The sequence below is a fragment of the Geotrypetes seraphini genome, chromosome 5 (genome assembly GCF_902459505.1).
Source record: "Geotrypetes seraphini chromosome 5, aGeoSer1.1, whole genome shotgun sequence".
In the NCBI taxonomy this organism is placed as follows: domain Eukaryota; kingdom Metazoa; phylum Chordata; class Amphibia; order Gymnophiona; family Dermophiidae; genus Geotrypetes; species Geotrypetes seraphini.
Window position 1 is genome coordinate 6121078 of NC_047088.1, and position 22003 is coordinate 6143080.

At 46.8% G+C, this 22003-nt stretch overlaps 1 protein-coding gene across 2 annotated transcripts in view; it reads left to right on the forward strand.

Moving 5' to 3' along the window:
- Positions 1 to 22002, forward strand: part of PDZD11 (PDZ domain containing 11) — a 40591-nt gene extending 18589 nt beyond the window's left edge. For both annotated transcript variants that reach the window (XM_033944720.1, XM_033944719.1), the window contains exons 2-7: positions 2103 to 2245; positions 3043 to 3126; positions 3705 to 3761; positions 4351 to 4449; positions 4569 to 4629; positions 21718 to 22002. In XM_033944720.1, the coding sequence (XP_033800611.1) occupies positions 2153 to 2245; positions 3043 to 3126; positions 3705 to 3761; positions 4351 to 4449; positions 4569 to 4629; positions 21718 to 21752 (429 nt within the window). In that variant the 5' untranslated portion in view covers positions 2103 to 2152 and the 3' untranslated portion in view covers positions 21753 to 22002. The remainder of the gene's footprint in view (positions 1 to 2102; positions 2246 to 3042; positions 3127 to 3704; positions 3762 to 4350; positions 4450 to 4568; positions 4630 to 21717) is intronic.
- Position 22003: the final 1 nt, after the last annotated feature.

The following is a 22003-nucleotide window of genomic DNA, read 5'->3' on the forward strand; positions in this document are numbered from 1 at the left end:
GGATTCAAGATCAACTTTCCCAAATCCCATCTTCAACCTTCCCGACTCTCCCCTTCATTGGAGCTGTTCTGGATACTATTCAACTCAGAGCGTTCCTTCCTCCTCAGCGCCTAGCGGCGCTTCTTCATCTTTGTCGCTCAGTCTCTTCTCGCCCATCCATCTCGGCGAGACACATGATGGTGCTCCTGGGCCACATGGCCTCTACGGTTCACGTGACTCCTTTTGCCAGACTTCACCTGCGGATTCCTCAGTGGACCCTGGCTTCTCAATGGTTGCAGATCTCCGACCCTCTGACTCGCTACATTCAGGTCACTCCTGCTCTGCTGCAGTCGCTTCACTGGTGGATGCTCTCTTCCAATCTTTCCAGAGGTTTGCTGTTTCACATGCCTACCCATCAGAAGGTCCTCACGACCGACTCCTCGAACTATGCTTGGGGCGCTCATCTGGATGGTCTCCGCACCCAGGGCTATTGGACGAGTGCGGATCGTCTGTGCCATATCAATCTGGAACTCAGGGCGATTTTCATTGCTTTCACAGCTTTTCAGCATCTGCTACACGACATGGTGGTCCTCATTCGCATGAACAATCAGGTCGCCATGTATTATGTCAACAAGCAGGAAGGCACGGGATCGGCCTCCCTCTGTCAGGATGGGACAAAGTGTGGAAGGCAGTGAAAGGGACATAGGAAGGAGGCACTGGGGGCACTAAAGACATGGGAAGGGGGCACTAAAGACATGGGAAGGGGCATTAAGGACTTGGGACAGAGGCAATGGGGGCACTAATGACACAGGATGGAGGCACTGGGGACATTTAGGACACAGGACAGAGGTACTGGGGGCACCAAGGACATGAGAAGGAGGCTCTGGGGGCACTAAGGACATGGGAAGGAAGGAGGGAAGGAATAGAAAGGGACAATTGTTGGGCCTGAGTGCAGAAAGAAAGAAACAAAAGAAAGGATACACAGACAGAAGGAAACGCAACCAGAGACTCATGAAATCACAAGAAAACAAAGGTAGGAGAAATGATTTTATTTTTAATTTAGTGATCAAAACGTGTCAGTTTTGAGAATTTATATCTGCTGTCTATATTTTGCACTATATTTGTCTATTTTTCTTTAGTTACTGAGGTGACATTGCATATTTGAAAGTCATTTGCCTTGACATCTTTGAAAACCCCCCAAATATAAATGATAATTAACATTTTCTCTGCATATAGTGTGCTTTGTAGTTTTTTAAAATTTTATGGTTACCATTATGAATTAATAAGATATGTGTACATGAAAAATGAATGGAAGAAATTGGGGGTGGGGTTGGGGTAGGGTTAGGGCTAGGGTTAGGGCTAGGGTGAGATTTGGGCGGGGCTAGGGTGGGATTGGGAGTGGGACTGACAATTAATAGATGTCCCCTTTTGATGAAAAAAATAAATGGTCACGTTAGGCATAACTCTGTATGGTAACATCTCTACAGAAGCTCACGTAAACCGCTCTGAATTGACTCTCCAGTCATTTATAGAAGCTCTCAAACAAGAGCGGCTTCCTGAATGGCTGTGGTGAGTCTTGCAAGAATTTGTGGGAGCCATTCAGGAAGCTGCTCAGCACTGAGTAGCAGCATGGGAAGTGCGCTCCTGCTCAGTACAGCTGAATCGCCAGACCTTGCAGCAGTGGGGCAGGAGCCCACTACACCTCTGGACCACCAGGGATTCCAGGTACTCGGGTCATATGGAAAGCGTGACGGCAGAGAGGAGATATAGTGGGTAGGGAGTGGGGCCTGGGAAGGAGGGGGTACAGGGTGGAGAACTTGGGAAGGAAGGGGGCTGGGTGCAGATTCTGGCAGGGCAGGACATTTGAATATTAAGCCGCTTCTTATATTCAAGTCAGCCATTTTTCCTCCTTTTGGGGGGGGGAAAATGAGGGTCTTGACTTATTCAAATCAACTTATACTCAAGTATACACGAGGCCTAGATAAGAATAGACTCGGGACAGAACCAGTACAGATTAATTAGATCCAGCAGAAAAGCAATGTAATCAATTTTGAGATGTGCATCCTTTGCAGAGGAACAGCTTTTAATGTTCTCTCCTTGCTTTGTGCTTTCACTGCTCCCAGATATACTTGGGCATCTGGAGCCCTTGGGCAAGGTGACCGTGGAGTCAAGAATGGACAACAGAATCCCCTATGAGGATTATCCATACCCTGTTGTCTTTCTCCCTGCCTATGAAAACCCCCCTACCTGGATTCCCCCTCAGGAGGTAGGTAAGGGAGGTCTGCTGTCCATGGCAAAGCTGCTACAGAGCAGTGGCTCTTAACGTGATCCTGGGAGACCCTTTAATTCAGCTGGTTGTTAGGATAATTGTATGCAAATATCTCTTGCACATTCATTTTGGGTTTCCTAGTCCCTGTGAACTACTGCTTAGAGTTATAAATTCTAAAAACATTCATTCCTTTTCCTATGCCAGAACTGAATTTTTCCGAATTTCACAGCAAAAATAAATTCTGGGTAATTTTGGACGCATAGCTGTACTTATTACCTACACTATGCAAACCTTACTTTATTCTAGAGAAAGAGCATGAAAAATTCAATCTGAAACAGTATTATTGGCCAGAGGTCAATGCTTCCTGAATCATAATGGGTTCCCAGAAGCAGGGGGCTTGTGGGCTTCCTGTTAAAGTCGGAAGACCATGCAGCATGCTGCAGTCTGTGAGTGGGGTCCTGTGCTGACTGCTTCTATTGCCTTTTTGCTTTGGGTAAATTGCGCTGTTTTGTTTTCAAGTGGGTAATAGTTTGGGAAGAGCTGCTTAAGGTAGCCCTTTTCTCTTAATGCCACAGCTCTGGACTCTGCCCTGGTCATTTTCATGTGTGCAGATCAAAGACAATAATCCTTAGGAAATCTGTTAAATATTTTGAGTTTGTATAAGTGGGCGCAATTTCAATGCATGCTTCTCCACTCTTACAACGGAGCAGCCAGTGCAGTCCTTGAAGCTCTGCTCTAATTTCTAACTCTTCAAGCTTAGCAGCTGACCCTGTTCACTCTTTTGTATACTGTAGAGAATTCATCACCCAGACTACAATAATGAACTGACCCAGTTCCTGCCTCGGACTATTGTGCTAAAGAAGCCTTCTGGAGCTCAGGTGTGAAGTACCCTATACTGTGCCAGTGCTGCAGGGGTAGTGGGATGCTAGGAGCCCACTAGAGACAAAGGACCTGCATGGACTATGTAAACCGCTTTGACTGTACAGTCCGTTCTCATTATTCTCACGTTCTTGATGCACAAATTCACATATCCACAGTTGCAGCGCATTTATGGACCTGCTCTTAAAAAAAAAACTGCTTTCTTTGCTTTCATTTTCACTTTGCGTCTGGCGTTCACTTCCAGCTATGGCCCCCCAGTGTCCAGAGAGTGATTTACGAGCATCTACACTGCTGTCCCATATCCACTGTTCACTTTCTGTAATTTTGAGGCACAACTTCTACTGCTGGAATCCCATAGATTCAACCTTTCATTATTCGCAATTTTGTGGTTCACAAATATTTTTGGGAACCATATTGTCACGAATAACAAGAACGGATTGTATCATGGAAAGGTAATATATAAAATCCATGACACCCCTGGAGGTACCAGATATTGAGAGCGTTCTTTACTATAGAGCCATAAAGAAATACTGAGCATTGGTAATTTCTTTATTGTCGTGTGTGTCTCTTTCTTTAGCTGGGATTTAACATCCGAGGAGGAAAGGCTTCACAGCTTGGCATCTTCATATCTAAGGTCTGCTTTTTTATTCCCACACCCTTAACTGGAGCCTTTTAATAATGGGGAAGGGGGGGTATATTGCTGCATCATTGGTTTATTATTATTCTGAACACATTACATGTTTGATATGTTTGATTTACATTATCTGTGGAAAGGGAGGGTGTGGGGGGATTTAAAATATGTATTGAAATAATATTAAGAAATAACTTTCAAGTGATGTATAGGAATTAATTGATGTAATATTGTTCACTTGGTGTAAGATGAAAAAATGAATACAGAATTGGGAAAAAAAAAAGACAGGCTGGTTCTGATTAGACAGATCACACCTTACATGAGGTCCTTATGTATATACACACCATTGTAGCGCTCCCTTTAGGAAACTCCTACATGGCCCTAGGAGTGGGCAGCCTGCACTTATACACTAAAAAATGGCAGAAAGTTCCTTTAAGAAAGGAAGGGTGTAAGTTGAAGCATTTTGTTCACTGAAGGCTACAAACAGCGAAAGAGCAGAGTTAAGGCTTTGCATACCATCAGGGTACATCATCTGCTATGTAGTTTTAGACTCTCCCCACTTTACGTTCATGTAGCCTTTTTCTGCTGCTAGGTGATTCCAGATTCAGATGCCCACCGTGCTGGCCTACAGGAGGGGGACCAGGTACTAGCAGTGAATGATGTGGATTTTCAAGATATTGAGCACAGTAAGGTGAGGGTCCCAGCCCTGCTCTTCTGCTTTTGATATACTGCAGTTCACAATAAGCTAATCATCATTTGAGCCTCTCTTCTATCAGGCTATAAACTATAATGAATTCCTTTCACTTTCAGGCTGTGGAGATTTTGAAAACGGCTCGAGAGATTTTCATGCGCGTGAGGTACTTTCCCTACAGTAAGTGTCTTAGTGGTGTAACCTGTACTCCTAGGGGAGCTCTGCACAACTGTGCATGGTAGATTTTATCATGAGCCAGTGGGAGATGGAACCGCTGTTGCCATGGCCTTTCTGCACGGCGTAGTACTGAACTCCTTTTGTGTTCTTGTGATATTGAGTGCCATGCTGCCTGCTGTGCTTGGTTCATGTGGTACAGGAGAGCTGGGAGAGAAATTGGGGACAATAGAGTATAGGGAGATTAGGGGGGATGGTAACAGGATGCGCATAGCAGGGGACAAGATACGGTCTGAATTTAGTTGTCTTTTCTCAATAGTTCTGAGTGACATATTCAAGTAGAACAGGGATTTTCCTGTCCCTGGAGGGTTTACAATCTCTCAAAAAGAGAATATTGTACAGGGATAACCTGAGGAAGGGAAACTAGGGAAAGACTAGGTTCTTAACCTTGTTAATCTTCTTTCTTGTAAACAGGAGTGGTAGTCTTGATCAGCGAGTTAAACCCACATTCGTTGTACGGGTTGTAGAGAGCCCACTGTTTGTTTTTATGCTCTACCTCCCATCACTCTAGGATGAACTCCACCTCTCAGGCAGTGCTAAAGCTTCTAGCACGTACTATAGTGCAAATTCCCCCAAACTACATAATTCTGCTCTAAATGCAAACAATAACATCACTGCTTTTAAACCACTACTAATCAAAACAAGGTGGTAATAAAAGGAACCACAAACCTGTGTGCCATCTGCACCAATAGTTCTGTTGCTCTTATGAATAAATTCTTCAGTCCTGACCCTACTGGGCAGGTGATAGAAACAAGACATCTGACTAAGCAGGCATGTCTGAAGCAGAACAGGCTCGTATACATCAGACAGGATGGGCGTCAAGGCTACCATTCTTGTTTACAAAAAGGATTAGCAAGATAAGAACCTAATCTTTCCTTCTTGTGCAACAAGACCGGTAGACTTGTCCAGTGGGACATATTAGAGCGGGGCAGATGAGCCTGCTACCAGTCCTGAGGATCCAAAAATGGTGTCCAGCCAGGCTGCCACATCCACCATGTAAAATTTAGTGAATGTATGGAAATTGTCCAAGTAGCCGCCCTACAAAAGATGCGGCAAGTGGAATGTTTATGTTTATTAAAATTTGATATACCACCAAATCTTAACATAGTTCCCAGCGGTTTACATAAACACCGAGGGCCGGATTCTGTATAGGACGGCCCAGGAGAGGCGTCCTATACAGAATCGGGCCTACACTAAACCCCGATTCTGTAACCGGCGTCCATGTTACAGACGCCGGTTACAGAATCGGGTTAGAGTAGACACGGCCGCTATACTTATCGCGGCAAGGGATCTCTCTGCCGCTATAAGTATAGCGGCCGCGACCGCCTGTCTGATTGCCGGCAGGAGGGTGCCCAACCCCTCCTGCCGGAAGACGCACCCCCCTCCCCACGCTAACAGCCTCCAAACCTCCCCCCACCAAACTAACCTTTAATTGTTGGCCAGACGGGTATTGCCCGTCCAGCCGGCAGGCCCGCCTCATCGAAATGAGGCGGGTCTGCCCCGTCCCGGCCCATCCCGTGAAGCCTAAGGCCTGATTGGCCCAGGCTCTAGAAGTCTGGACCAATCAGGCCTTAGGCATAGCGGGTCCGCCCATCCCTACTTTTCTTATACCGCCTAATCAAACTTCTAAGCAGTGTATACAATAATAAAAGATTATACAAATACTATAAAATAAGATTAAAAAATTACATTAGGTATTGTTAGTAGAACAAATAAATAAAAAAAATGGATGAACTAAAACAGGAGGGAAAAGGGTAAGAACTGCAATATTCAGAGAAAAAGAGAATAAAAAAGGGACAAACAATAGGCAGGGGAGGACTAAACTGGAAACGAGGTAATTAGTCCTTACAAGGACAGTTATGATCCAAAAGCATCTTGGAATAGAAATGTCTTTAGTTTTGTTTTGAAGCGAGTTAAAGATGATTCTTCACGTAAATAATTGAGGTGCGGTAACAGCGAAAATGTTGGATCTCATTGTATTAATGTGCTTTAAGTATGGAATAGTGAGAAGGCTCTGAGTCATGGAATGAAAAACTTTGGATGGAGTATAAGGGATAAGAAGTCTGTCGATGAATTTGGGCTGGTTATTTAAATGGGTTTTGAATATTAGTAAGAGAATTTTATAGCTAATTCTATGTTCTACTGGTAGCCAATGTGCTTTGGACATTTTGTTCTATTTAATGTTGGGAGAACAAGCCTATTGTCCTGTATCAATCTTAATACATGTGCTAGAGAATAGGGGATGGTTAGAAAGCTAAGATAATCAGGAACCAAAGAGTAAAACGACTTGTGAGTATCAGTATTTTGAATTGAATGCGGTATATAATTGGAAGCCAATGATATTGTTTGAACAATGGAGTAATTACTTTATGGCTGTATTCTGTAATGTCTGTAGACGTCTAATATTAAATTTAGTGAGACCTGCGTAAGCTATGTTACAGTAATCTATCCTGGATATCAAGAACGCACGAATCTGTGCCTTCACTGCCACTGGAGACTGCTTTCCACTTCCAATATAGGCAGAGAATATGACTATCCTGATCCATCTGGATATGGCTGCTTTAGATGCCAGTCTCCCCTGATGTGCCGCATTCATAAGTTATGATGAGGTGATAGGACAGCCAGAACTCTTTGATCACCTCCAAGTAATGAATCAAAATTCATCGCACATACAGAACTTTGTCCACTCTATCTGCTTTCTTCACTCCCATAGATGTGAAGGCTGGGAGTCGCACCTCCTGGTTCAAAACTGGACACCACCTTCGGTAGGAAGGATGTGATTATTCTAATCAAGACACTAATAATAATAACTTTTATTTTTTCTATACAGCCACAATCTTACGACTTCTAGGTGGTTTACACTGAAGAGAGCTGGACAATCAGCGAATTACAGAATACAAATAGCGAAGATGTCACTGACTAGACTCTGAGATGCGAAGAAAGGGTTCCCTGCAGGACAGAGCCTGCAGCTCTGATACTCTTCTCACTGATGTCACAGCCACTAAGAAAAATGTCTTAACCGTCAGATTTACCAGAGATGACTGCTCCAAAGGCTCATATGGGGGCCTTCGCAAGGGTCTGCAGGACCAGATTAAGGTTCTAAGATGGAAAAGGTTGTTGCACGGGAAGGTGAAGATGTAAGACTCCCTTCAAAAATCTGGATACATCCAGATAGGATGCCAATGAGCACTTGCTGACCTGCTTTCTGAAGCAGAAAAGTACGGCTATCTGTATCTGGGCCCTTCTTCAGTTCTTCCTGCAGGAAGTTGAGCACCACTAAAATTGGTGCGGTCACCGAGTCTGAGCATTGTCGCTCACACCAGTTCCTGAAGCACTTCCAGCCTTTTGTGTAGGCCTAACGTAGACTGCTTCTTTGACCTCAGGAGCGTGGCAGCAACTTCAGGTGAATAGCCTTTATGACCTAAGGCTTCATGCTCAAGAGCCATGATGTAAGACCAAAGCACTCTGGATCCTCTAGGGCAGGGGTGCCCAATAGGTCGATCGCGATCGACTGGTAGATCGCCAAGGCAAAGTGAGTCTATCGCGGAGCCCATCCCAGGCTCCGTGATAGACTCGCGTTGCCTTCAAAATCTACCGGCCGATCAGCCTTCTGCTCCCCGACTGCCTGGTGAAGACAGCTTCCCTCCCTTCCACTCACTCACTGCCTTCTTGCCCACAAGCGAACTGAACTCAGGCTGCGGGGCTTTAAGACTGTGTGTGCTGGCTTCCCGTCTCCGAAACAGGAAATTATGTCATTCCTGTTTCAGAAGAAAAGGGAAGCCGACGCATGCAGTGTTAGAGCCTGCCCCCGCCTGGGTTCAGTTCCTCTAACAACACGTGCTCCGAAACAGGAATGACGCACCCTGCAAACTCCGGCCTTGGGACGAGACACTTTTGATAACTGGCTGCGGCCACAACGGCAAGTATCTGGACTGCTGAAGGGGCAGGACAGGGCAGCCATGCTTTGAGCATCACCTTCCCTCCCTGTGCAAAGTTTCTGCTCATGTCCGCCCCCGAGGAGAGCACCGCTGAACATAAATGGGCGAGTGCCATTCTCCCCACATATTTTTCTGTCTCCCTCTCCTGGCTCCAGCATCCCCAGAGCCAGAGAAGGAAAGTGGCTGCGTCCCGTTCCTTCACTGGGGCTTCTCAAGAAGGCAGTGCAAGTAGGGATTAAAAATAAAACAAAAAATATTATAATGCATCTCTATTGCTTGGCCACTAGCCGGCAAGTCTGAGAGGTCCAAACCGGACCTTGTAACGTGTGGGGTGATGCCGCCTTTTACCTCCAGCCTGGCTACCAAACACAGAGGCGGCAGCAGAAGCACAGTAAATGCCACAGGCGTCCGAGAGAAGGGAAGGAAAAGAGAAACCAGACCATGGAAGGAGAGAAAATGCCAGATAATGGAGGGGGGAGGGAGAGATAGAAGAGAAGGAGAGAAGAACGATGCCAGGGCATGGGGGGAGGGAAGGGAAATTAAGGAGACAGATGCCAGACCAGAGAGAAAGGAAGGAGAGGAGATGCCAGAGCATGGCAGGGGAGGAAGAGATAGAATGAAAGGAGAGAGATGCCAGGCCATGGGGTTGAGTAGGAAGGAAAGGAGGCATGAAGAGAGAGAGAAAGAAAGGGCAGGGAGAGAGGAAGAAAAAGTTTGGGGAGGGAATGAGGTCTGGAGGAGAGGAAGCATATAGGCTGAAAGAATGGAAGAAATATTGGATGCACAGTCAGAAGAAGAAAGTGCAACCAGAGACTCATGAAATCACCAAACAGCAAAGGTAGAAAAAATGATTTTATTTTCAATTTAGTGATCAAAATGTGTCCGTTTTGAGAATTTATATCTGCTGTCTATATTTTGCACTATGGCCCCCTTTTACTAAACCGCAATAGCGGTTTTTAGCACAGGGAGCCTATGAGCATTGAGAACAGTGCGGGACATTTAGCGCAGCTCCCAACACTAAAAACTGCTATTGTGGTTTAGTAGAAAGGGAGGGGGTATATTTGTCTATTTTTGTATGGTTGTTACTGAGGTGACATTGCATAAAGTCATTTGCCTTGACCTCTTTGAGAAAAACCCGGAATATAAATGATAATTAACATTTTCTCTGCCTTTCAGTGTGCTGTGTTTTTTTTTTTAATTTTATTGTTGGTAGATCATTTTGCCTTGGTCATTTTAAAAGTAGCTCACAAGCCCAAAAAGTGTGGGCACCCCTGCTCTAGGGCAATGGAATCTTGTGAGAGACAATTCAGATGACAATGAAGCCTGAGAGCCTTGTCTCTCTGCAGACAAATTAAGCCTGCGTACTTCGGCTGCCTCAGCCAATCTGGAGCTACCAGGATCTCTCGACCTGATCCACCAAAGAACTCTGTCTATCATTGACCATAGGGGGAACACAAACAGGAGCTCCTTTGTAGACCAGGCTTGAACAAGAGCGTCCAGCCTGGTGTTTCTGGGCACATACACACACATACATACCATGCCTGACTATGCAGTCAAAAGCTCTCCAAAGAGAGGCCACTCCCTAGGATCCAAGATCTGCCAACTTAGGAATTCCACCTGCACATTCTCTACCCCAGCTATGTAAGCCACTAAGATGGACTCACTGAAAGGATAAGTGAGCTTCCAGGCTCAGCGGTGCACTCCTAGTGCCTCCTTGCCTGTTTACATAGGCTACTGTGGTTGTGTTGTCTGAGGAGACTCATACTACCTTTCTTTCTAGGGCGCTGCCCAGGATTTGCAGAGCTAAAAGTATCGCTCTTGGCTTCAAGCGGTTGATCGACCACTTCCTCTGACATGGGGATCAATGCCCTAGCAATGGACATCTCTCGCAATGAGTTTCCCAACCAAATAGACTGGCATCCATCGTCACATCTGTCCGCTGGGAGATGCATAGCAGCATTTCCCTGTTCAAGGACTGTGGCTCAAGCCACCATCCAGGCTTCTCCATGCCTTGCCTGACCCTGGCAGTGGGGGAGATCCAGGGTGTCCACTTGCAGAGACCAACGTGAGAGAAACGACCCCTGAAGAGGGCACAAGTGCGCTCTTGCCTAGAGAACATCAATTGTGGCTATCATTGGATCCCAGCAGTTGAAGATACTGCCAAGCTATGGGGGCTAGCAGGCTGTGAATCTCCAGAATTTGCCTCTTGATCTTCATTTTGCATGCTTCCGGGAGGAAGATCCTGTTCTGTGCCATCTCAAAGCAGATTCCAGGGGCTGAGTCAGGATCAAGTGACTCTTCTGAAGTTTACCTAACTCAACGTCTGTAGAAACTGGTCCACTTGCTCTACCGCTGTCACTCCCTCGTCTCTACAGGGTGCTTTTATAAGCCAATCATCCTTGTAAGGGTGCACCTGAATTCTCACTTTGCGGAGGCGCACTGCCATAACAATCATTACTTTGGTAAAGATTTGTGGTGCTGTTGCTAGGTCAAAGAGAAGCACAGTGAATTGGAAATGCTTGTCCAAAATATAGAACCTCAAGAACTTTCTGTGAGCTAGAAAGAAGGGCATATTAAGTAGAGAGGCAAAGTATTTCCCCGGTGCAATCGAGGCAATGACCAACTGCACTGTTTCTATGTGGAAGTGGGAAGTCTTGAGGGCTGTGTTGACTTTTGATCCAGAATCAGTTTCCTGACTCTCTTTTGGACATAATGTATATGGAGTTATCTGCCCAAGCACCATTCTCCTTGTGGTACAGGCTCTATGGCTCCTAAAGCAATGAGCTTCTGAACCATTACCCATACCCAGGCCACCTTTTTCAGCTTCCCTGCTGGAGAAGCGAGAAAGAGGTCTGGGAGAGGCCAGTAGAATTCTAGCTTGTACCCCTCCCAAATGATATCCAGCACCCACTGATTTGAAGAGATCTGTGTTCAAGCCTGCCAGTACTCTGCCACCCCCCTTCTCAGGGGACTGGCTGTTCTAGTGTCATTGGAAGTTGCAGAGAAATGAGATCCCCAGTACCTGGTGCTCCTGAACCTTTGCCTCTGGCCCTGGAATGTCCTCTGATTGCAGGATGCTCCCAAATACTGGCAAAACTGCAGGGAACCATGAAAATTTCCCCTACCGGACCCCCTCACATTCCAGTGTCTGCTATTTGATAAGGATTTTGACTTCCAATCCACCACACTAGCCACTAGATCATCCAGGCCCTTGCCAAAGAGCAACTGTCCTTGAAAAGGGAGTTTCCTCAGTGTTGCCTTGGAGGCAGTCTTCCTCCCATTGTCTAATCCATAACATTCTGTGGGCAGAGATGGCGAAAGCTGAGATCTTGCTTAGGACCCATTCTGCGGGCGGAGATGGCGAAAGCTGAGATCTTGCTTAGGACCCATTCTGCGAGCGGAGATGGCGAAAACTGAGATCTTGCTTAGGACCCTGAAAAAGTCATACAGAACATTTTCAACATAATCGATCCCTCTCCAAATGGAAATGAGGGTTAGCATTGCTATCTAGAGCCCGGCTTAGCCAAGAGTGGCATGCCTCGGCAATATAAGATGCTGCTGCTGCTGCCATTTTCAGTCCTAGCACAGTAGCCTCAACTTGTCTTTTGATGGCATTCTATCTTGCGGTCCAGTATGTTCTTGAGGACTATACACCCTTCACTAGGAAGTAAAGTTTGCTTCGTAATCTGCACCACCAATGAACCCACTTTAGGCAAAGCAAACCACTGCTGAAACTCAGCATCCATCGGGTAGAGCTTAGCCAGAGATTTAGTTACCTCTAAGGGCCCCTTGGGAACATTTCTGTGGTCTGTTAAAATCCTAATAATCTCTTAATGTGAGGGAAAACAGGCATTCTAGTCTTTGATGCCATTCATAAGTGAGTGCTGATCTGTGGAGGCTTGAGGCAGCTCCAACTTTAATTCCTGGAGCACCTCTGCAATCAAACCTTGCAGGCTAGAGGGCTGCTATTTGATCTTGGTAAGGTCCTCCTGGCTGGGATGGTGAATCTCCCAGAGTTGAGGACTCTGAACCTTTGTCCTCTGAGTCCACCAGAGCTTGAGTCCCTGTGAAAAACGCATGGATCCTTGGGGTGGACTGTGCGCCTTTTGCTAAACTTCTGCTGAGGCCCTCACGGGATTAGGTTGGCTTTTGAAACTTAAAAAGACTTCATATATATCATGTGTTTGAATTTAGGAGCAAACCACTTCACAGGTTGCCAGAGGGTCTTGGCAGGGTCTCCCACACTGGCTTCTGGTATGTGTCCACTGGCATATGGCTGCACTTCGCCGGGGATACCAAGTCAACTTTCTCTGGCTCCTGCTGGAGTTTCAAGCACAGAAGATGGTCGAGCTGATGAGCACCTAAGCCACTAGAAGCATAAGGAGAGATAAAGGCCGAAGCTCCCATTCCCCCCCCCCCACACACACACACACACAAAAGCTGTGTGGCATGTAGAAAAATTACCCCCTTCAGATAGGCATCTGCCCCAAATCTGATATGAATCCAAAGTATCTCCACCTGAGGAATCCATCTATACTGTTTCTATCAAAAATAAGAGGTATCCAAGATAGCTGCCGCATTAGCAATTCTGGTACCTAAAACAGCCTATGGAGAAAAAAAAAATGCAGGAAAGGGGTTTTAGGAGGTGGGGGACCTGATCCCTAACCTCAAACCTTTAAAAATTACTTTTAAGGACCTCCACCCTACCAATTTCCCCCATAGGCTACTCACTGTGCCATGCTTCTGTGCTGGAGCTACATAGGGAAACCTCTGATCAGAGGTGAGAGAAGATTTCTTCCTCAGACAAGCCTGGCGTCCAACAGATGGCTTGTTTTTTTGGACCTTCAGATCCCCTGCCGGAAAGCTAATGGGATTTATCCCAGGACAAGCAGGCAGCATATTCTTGACTGATGGGTGACGGCACCGATGGAGCCCAGGTACGGACAATTTTAGAGTGATTGCACTCTAAGAACTTGGAAAGTTCTGGTAGGCCGCACCGCGCACGCGCGAGTGCCTTCCCGCCCGACAGAGGCGCGCGGTCCCCAGTTTCTTAGTTTCCGCGGAGCTAAGAAGACGCGTTTCTCTCAACGGCCGTTGTGAGAAAATCTTTTTGATTCTTCCCGCTCGCGTAAACTCTTGAAGGAAATATTGTTTCCTTCCTTTTTTCTTTATTTTCTTTTCTTTAAAAAAAAAAAACCCATTTGTTTTTTTCTTCTTTTTTCGAATTTGCCCCGGCGGGGCCTTTTGCCACCATCGAAGCCTCGGCCTTCGATTTGGCTGAAGCCGTTTTTACATTCATGCCCCCTCAACCCGGGTTTAAGAAGTGCCAGCGGTGTGCACGACCAATTTCACTCACTGACCCACATAATTGGTGTCTACAGTGTCTTGGTCCCGACCATCGAGCGTCTACCTGCACCCGCTGTGCGACTTTAAAAAAGCGAACTCTGAAAAATCGTCAAATCCAGCAGAGATTGCTTTTTGGTGCCGAAATGTCTGACTCTACGACACTGGCACCGACATCAGCTCCGGCGCAGTCGGCACCCACCTCATCGACGCCACGTGATACCGCATCGGCGTCGACTCCTTCAGGTAAGCCGGCTAAGAAGCCTTCCCCGTTGGAGCGTCCTCCGGTCTCGGTGGCAGCGAGCCCAATCCTGCCGACTTCGAGGCGCCCACGGAAGCGCTCCGCCCCAATAGAGGTGAGCCCCTCGACATCGGGTTCCTCATCCTCGGGGCGTAGAGCAGCACCGCAGGTACCGCAGAAGAAAAAGGCGGTACCGGTGCCTTCACTCGAAGAGCGTATAGCTGCTGTTCTGCAAGTGCAGCTTAAGGAACAGTTGCAACACCTTCTTCCTTCATTCTTGGCACCGAGCCTTCCGGTCCCGGTCCGGTCTGAGCCACCGGTACCGACAGTGGAACGCCCTATTTTATCGGCTTCCACTTTGTCGGTACCGGTACAATCTGCTTCCTCGGTCTCCATGCCGGTTCTTGCACCGGAGCCGAGAGCTCACCATCAGGCTGTACAGACTTCGGCTCCGGTGCATCCAGTGACATCTCCCGGTACCGAGTCGATCAGGTCAGGGAAATCGCTTCGCAAATCTCGTCACCTAGAACCCTCCACACCAGAATCTCGGGACTGGAGTTTTCAAGTTCGAGATCCTGATTTGTGGGGTGATTCAGAAGATCCTCTTCTTTCTGAAGGGGAATGCTCTTCTGGTGATGAGGACCCTTCTGCTTTGGGACCTTCCTCTAGACCAGATGTGTCCTCTTTTTCTTCCTTTTTGAAGGAGATGTGTGATTCTCTCTCCATCCCCTTGGAGGCTGAGTCAAAGAAATCCAAAGCTTTTCTAGATGCACTGGATTTTGACCAGCCTCCAAAGGAATACCTTAAGTTACCTCTCCATGACATCTTAAGAGAGACCTTTTATAAAAATTTAGAATCTCCTTTAACTGTACCTGGAGCTCCCCGCAAGTTGGACTCTTTGTATAAAGTCATTCCCATTCCTGGGTTTGACAAACCCCAACTACCTCATGAGTCCCTTTTAGTTGAGTCCACACTCAAAAAGTCTAAGGGGGCTAGTGTGTATTCTTCAGTCCCTCCTGGCAGAGAGGGTAAATCCATGGACAAATTTGGAAAAAGGCTGTACCAGAATGCGATGTTGGCCAACCGGTCAGGAAATTACGCATTTCATTTCTCATTTTATCTAAAACAGCTTATACAAAATCTGACTGTTTTCGAGAGATATCTCCCCGACCGGAAGAAATCTGCTTTTCACCAAAATTGTTCCTCCCTTTTGCAGCTTCGTAAGTTCATGGTCAGATCAATTTATGACACTTTTGAACTGACCTCCAGAGCCACAGCTATGTCAGTAGCCATGCGACGGCTGGCCTGGCTTCGAGTTTCCGAACTCGATGTCAATCATCAGGACCGGCTAGCCAACGTACCTTGTTTGGGGGATGAGCTGTTTGGAGATTCCATGGATTCCATTACTCAAAAGCTCTCGGCTCATGAAACTCGGTGGGACACTCTTCTTAAAACTAAGAAAGCAACTCCACCTACCAGGCCTTTTCGTCAACACTCGGCCTACCAACGAAGATTCGTGGCCCGTCCTCTACCACAGACTACACACCAACCAAACTATCCTGTTTCTCCGACTTCTGGGGTTCGAGATCAATCTACCCAAATCTCATCTCATCCCCACTCAGAGACTTCAGTTCATTGGAGCAATACTGGACACAGTCCTCATGAGAGCTTTTCTACCATCCAATCGTCTTCACACTCTCCAGTATCTGTGTCAGCAGGTGCTTCCTCAACGCTCCATCTCTGCCAGGCAAATGATGGTACTCTTGGGTCACATGGCCTCCACAATTCATGTCACTCCCCTTGCACGTCTCCACCTGCGCACTCCACAATGGACCTTGGCTACCCAGTGGTCCCAAGCGACGGATCCTTGCTCACGACACATATCTGTGACATCATCGCTTCGTCAATCTCTGCAATGGTGGTTGATATCCTCAAATCTATCCAGAGGTCTTCTGTTTCATTTACCTCATCAACTGATCATCACCACCGATGCCTCCCCTTATGCCTGGGGAGCACATTTGGACGAGTTCCAAACTCAAGGTCTTTGGACACCTCAGGAAATGAAGCACCACATCAATTTTCTAGAACTCAGAGCGATGTTTTATGCCCTCAAGGCTTTCCAACATCTTCTCTTCCCTCAAGTCCTCTTGCTTTGCACAGACAATCAAGTTGCGATGTACTACATCAACAAGCAGGGTGGAACAGGATCTCGCCTCTTGTGCCAGGAGGCCCAAAAGATTTGGTCTTGGGCCACTTCTCGCCAATTATTCCTGAAAGCGATTTACATTCAGGGAGAGCAGAATTCTTTAGCAGACAAACTCAGCAGAATTCTCCAGCCCCACGAATGGACTCTCGATCCTCTGACTCTCCAGTCCATCTTCGCTCAGTGGGGCACGCCTCAGATAGACCTCTTTGCAGCTCCTCACAATCACCAGCTGCCCCTATTCTGCTCCAGACTCTACTCTCCTCACCGTCTGGCAGCGGATGCATTTCTCCTCGACTGGTCCAATCTGTTCCTGTATGCTTTCCCTCCTCTGCCTCTCATGTTGAGAACCTTGTTCAAGCTCAAGAAGGAACGAGCCACCATGATTCTGATTGCTCCGAGGTGGCCCAGGCAACATTGGTTCTCCCTTCTACTTCAACTCAGTTCCAGGGAACCTTTTCTTCTTCCACTGTTTCCTTCTCTGCTTACACAGCACCAGGAGACCCTTCTACATCCCAACCTCCAGTCTCTGCACCTGACAGCTTGGTATCTCTCGGGCTGACTTCTCGTGATACTCTTTTATCTCAGCCCGATCGTTCCATTCTAGATGCCTCCAGGAAACCAGCCACTCTGCAATGTTACCATCAGAAGTGGACAAGATTTTCTTCCTGGTGTCTTCTTCACCATCTTGATCCCACTTCCCTGGCAGTGGAGACATTGTTGGATTATTTTCTTTCTTTGTCTGACTCTGGCCTTAAGTCTTCTTCCATCAGAGTCCATCTCAGTGCCATTGCTGCCTTCCATGAGCCGATTCATGGAAAACTTCTCTCAGCTCATCCCCTGGTGTCCAGGTTCATGCGGGGTCTTTTCAATGTGAAACCACCTCTTAAAGCCCCTCCTGTTATCTGGGATCTCAATGTGGTTCTTTCCGCCTTAATGAAGCCTCCATTTGAACCTTTGGCTACCACTCCTTTCAAGTTTCTCACTTGGAAGGTACTTTTCCTTATTGCTCTTACCTCTGCCAGGAGGGTCAGTGAGCTACATGCACTAGTTGCAGATCCACCTTTTACGGTCTTTCATCATGACAAGGTGGTTCTGCGTACACATCCAAAGTGTCTCCCTAAGGTTGTCTCGGAATTCCATCTCAACCAATCCATTGTTCTGCCTGTCTTCTTTCCGAAACCTCACTCTCATTCTGGGGAACAGGCTCTGCATACTTTGGATTGTAAGAGGGCTCTAGCTTACTATCTAGAGCGTACGAAACCCCACAGATCAGTTCCCCAACTCTTTCTGTCCTTTGATCCGAATAAATTGGGACGTCCTGTTTCTAAACGTACGTTGTCTAATTGGCTGGCAGCGTGCATTTCATTCTGTTATGCTCAGACCGGACTGACACTGGAAGGTTATGTCACGGCCCATAGAGTCCGAGCGATGGCAGCATCTGTAGCTTTCCTCCGTTCCACTCCTATTGAGGAAATCTGCAAGGCTGCTACTTGGTCCTCAGTTCATACTTTTACATCTCATTATTGTCTGGATGCATTCTCCAGACGGGATGGACACTTCGGCCAATCTGTTTTGCAAAATTTGTTTTCCTAATGGCCAACCTTCCCTCCATCCCTCTTTTTGTTAGCTTGGAGGTCACCCATCAGTCAAGAATATGCTGCCTGCTTGTCCTGGGATAAAGCACAGTTACTTACCGTAACAGGTGTTATCCAGGGACAGCAGGCAGATATTCTTGCGTCCCTCCCACCTCCCCGGGTTGGCTTCTTAGCTGGCTTATCCTAACTGGGGACTGCGCGCCTCTGTTGGGCGGGAAGGCACTTGCGCGTGCGCGGTGCGGCCTACCAGAACTTTCCAAGTTCTTAGAGTGCAATCACTCTAAAATTGTCCGTACCGGGGCTCCGTTGGTGCCGTCACCCATCAGTCAAGAATATCTGCCTGCTGTCCCTGGATAACACCTGTTACGGTAAGTAACTGTGCTAAATTGTTAGCTGAATTTGCAAATAAGAAACCAAAAATTGGCCTTAGGGACATCTGGAGTATTGAGATTAAGTACCAAATTTCTGCGTCTCAATGGCCACGAATTTGGACTTGGAGGATGAGATGTACAATGTCGGCATCTATGAGACAAACATGGTTTTTTTTCTGTTATAGAGCATTCTGGACCCCGGTTCGTTTACAAAAGTTGGATAGCTCTAAGTCAAATAGATGTTGGCATTGTCATCTCAAAGCAGAGACTTTAGATCATTTATTGTTCTACTGTCCTTTTATTATGGTATTTTGGAAATCAATATGGGGCCAAATTAATTGTTTGTTGGAAAATCCAGTGATATTGTCTTATACTATATTATTTGTCATGATTATGAGGGCTAAAAGCCAAATATCATCTAAGAACAACAGGCTTTTGTTAATAATGACAGGAGTCGCCATACATCAAATTACAAGCAATTGGAAAAGGCTTAATTAGTTTTTGGTGAAATTCATTGTCATATGTATTAAATGGAAAGGACATTGGCCATTCAGAAAGGGAATTTTAAGAGGCTTCAGATTTGGGAGCCATTAGCAAAATATTGTGACGTTTAAAGTGTTTTCCCCTTTAAATATGCACATCCGGGAGGGGGAAGGTGGGGGATGATAGGTTAATGTATTTTGAATAATTAATATGGGCCGATAATAGATATTTTATGTATGGACATGGTAATTGATAAGGGGGATTCAATTCTGAAAAGAATATTAAGTGTGATATTTGAGCATAAAATGTTGTATTTATTGTAAGTATTGAAATTAATAAAGAATTGGGGGAAAAAATCCCTTACCAAAGCCACTCAATGTCATGGGGGAGGAATGCAGTCAGCCTTGATACTGGATAAAACCACCACAGGACCCACTTAGTCTGCACCGAACCTGGGGCAAGCCCACTGCGGATGAACCTGGGACAAGATTGCTCCCAAAGGTACAGACCCTGAACTGATGCAGACTGGCCACAGAGGAATCTTGCGAGGCATGTGCCTGCAGGCTACAGACTAGAGAGCTGCACGGGAACGGGTATGATGGGAATCCCGCGGGTTCCCCCTTTAGGTCACGGGGATCCCGTGGGGACGCCTCCGAGGGTCGCGGGGTTCCTGCGGGGTTGGATCGCAGTGTACTCGAGCCACGAGGGTAGTCTCCTCCTTACCTACCCTGTCGCAGCACACAGCAGAACGGAAGTCTTCCCGATGTCAGCGCTGACGTCGGAGGGAGGGCTTAAGCAAAGCCTTCCCTTCCTCAGACGTCAGTGCTGACATCGGGAAGATTTCCGGTCGGCTGTGTGCGGCAGGGCAGGTAGGGAGAAGGCAATGGCGTACGAAAGAGGGGGGGGGGGCGGTGCGCCCCGGGGAATGTGCACAGCCGGTCAGATCCCCCGATCGACCGACAACAGGCCCAGCCAACAAACCTCCCTGCCCTGTAACCGCTAATCTAAATTACCTCTTATAGCAGCTTCACTACTCCAGCTGCTGTAAGAAGGTAATTTAGATTCACGGCTACAGGACATGGAGATTTGTCCGACCGGGCCTGTTCTGTTGTCGGTCGGGTGGGGAAGCGCCACAAAGGTAAGGGGTAGGGAGGAAAGGTGGAGTGGAGAAGAAAAGACGCTTAAGGGAAATGGGTAAAACTGAAGGGTGAGAAGGCTGCTGAAAGCACATGGGGAAAACAGGGGGGGGAGAAGGACGCTGAAAGGACATGGGGAAAACAGGGGGGGAGAAGGCCGCTGAAAGGACATGGGGAAGACAGAGGGGGGAGAAGGACGCTGAAAGCACATGGGGAAGACAAAGGGTTGGAGAAGGACGCTGAAAGGACATGGGGAAGAGAAAGTGGGGAGAAGACGCTGGCAGGGAAGAAGACAGAGATGCCAGACTATGGGGTTAGCGGAGGGAAGATGGGTGCCAGACCAATTTGGGAGGGGGGAGAAAGGGAGAGGCACAGTAACAGAGCAAATGGAAGACACGGAGAGAAGAGAGACAGTGGATGGAAGGAATTGAATGAGAACATGAAGAAAGCAGAAACCAGGCAACAAAGGAAAAAAATTTTTTTTTTTTTTTTTTTGCTTCAGGATAAAGTAGTATATTAGTTGTGTTGATAAAAATTTATAAACATTAGAGGCTCTGGTAGAAACCCGTTTACAAAGTATGTATTCTTCCCAATTAATATTTCCAAATTAATAAAGTCTTTTTGCTTATTTTTAAATGGGTTTCTACCAGAGCCTTTAATTCAGTAGCATAATTAAATGAAATAACTATTTCTGTAGTTTACAGGGATGGGTGGGGATGTAGGGGATTCCTCGCGGGGACATAGGGGATTCCTCGTGGGGACGGAGGGAGTCCTCACGGGGACGGGTGGGATTTCTGTCCCTGCGCAACTCTCTACTACAGACTTCAGCCCTGAGAGTCTGTCTCTTTTCTCGCAGCCAGAAATGCCCCCGAGTGACCAGGATTCTCTGCAGCACTGAAAGCCTCTGGCCAATGGTGTAGTAAAGGGGGGGGAGGGCTTGGTAGCCCATCCTCTCCGCCTCCCCCCCCCCTTCTCTCATATGTCTTTAATTTTTCCTGAGCAAGCAACATTACAAACTTGCTGCTCACATCGGTGTCGCCTCTTTCTGACATCACTTTCGGGCTCTTTGCCTCGGAAGTGATGTCAGAGGGCTAGCAGACACGACGTGGGCAGCAAGTTCATGATGTTGCTCCCGCCTGGAAAATTAAAAAGGTATGGGGGAAGGGGAGTGGAGGGGGCACCATTACCTCCGACTGGATAAGAAAAAAAAAAACCTGAAAATTAGAAAAATTAAACTCGAGCAGAACAGACAGGCTCCCTATTCCTTGTTTGTAGAGAGTAAAACCAGGGAGCATGAAAACAAACAGTGGCCTTTCTACAACCCTTGCAATTAATGAGAGCTTAACCTACTAGTCAAGACTACCAGTACTGTTGCATAAGAAATGTGTGTATAGATGTAACGTATGGGCAGGAGTCATAATCTGCTGCTTTAAAATTAAGGCTTCTGGATTTTTTATTTTTTGGTAGAAAAGTTATGAATACTGCTGTGCGGTTCTAAGATAGCAGAAGGGCCTGTAGATGAGAGCTCCCAGTGGATTGTTGCAATAAGTATAGCTATGATATACTATTTTTACACTCCCAGGGAAATTCTGCTCCTAAACTTTAAAATATTTGCATCTTTGAGAAATTTGGGGGGGTTATCAATGGTTAGATTGTATTATTTGGATGAATTTAGTATGCAGAAGTCCCTACAAGCAACCCTGTTGTTCTCTTCCCTTTAGATTACCAGCGTCAGAAGGAGAGAACAGTTCACTAAGGCTAGCCAGTCCTCTGTGGTGAGGCCTCCTACAGCAGCCACCCATTACAGACTTCACTTCCTTTCTGCAGCGGTGTCCATGTCTCGTTTACTGTCATGCTTAGCAAGTGCAGAGAATTCATGCTTTTTGTGGCCGGAACAGTTTGCTGCAGCCTTTGAGTACTATGTGCTGAGCCCTGGAAGTCTGGGAGTACTGTAGTCAGCAGCTATGCTTAATCTGTGCTGTATATAAAGAGGGATACAGACCCTAT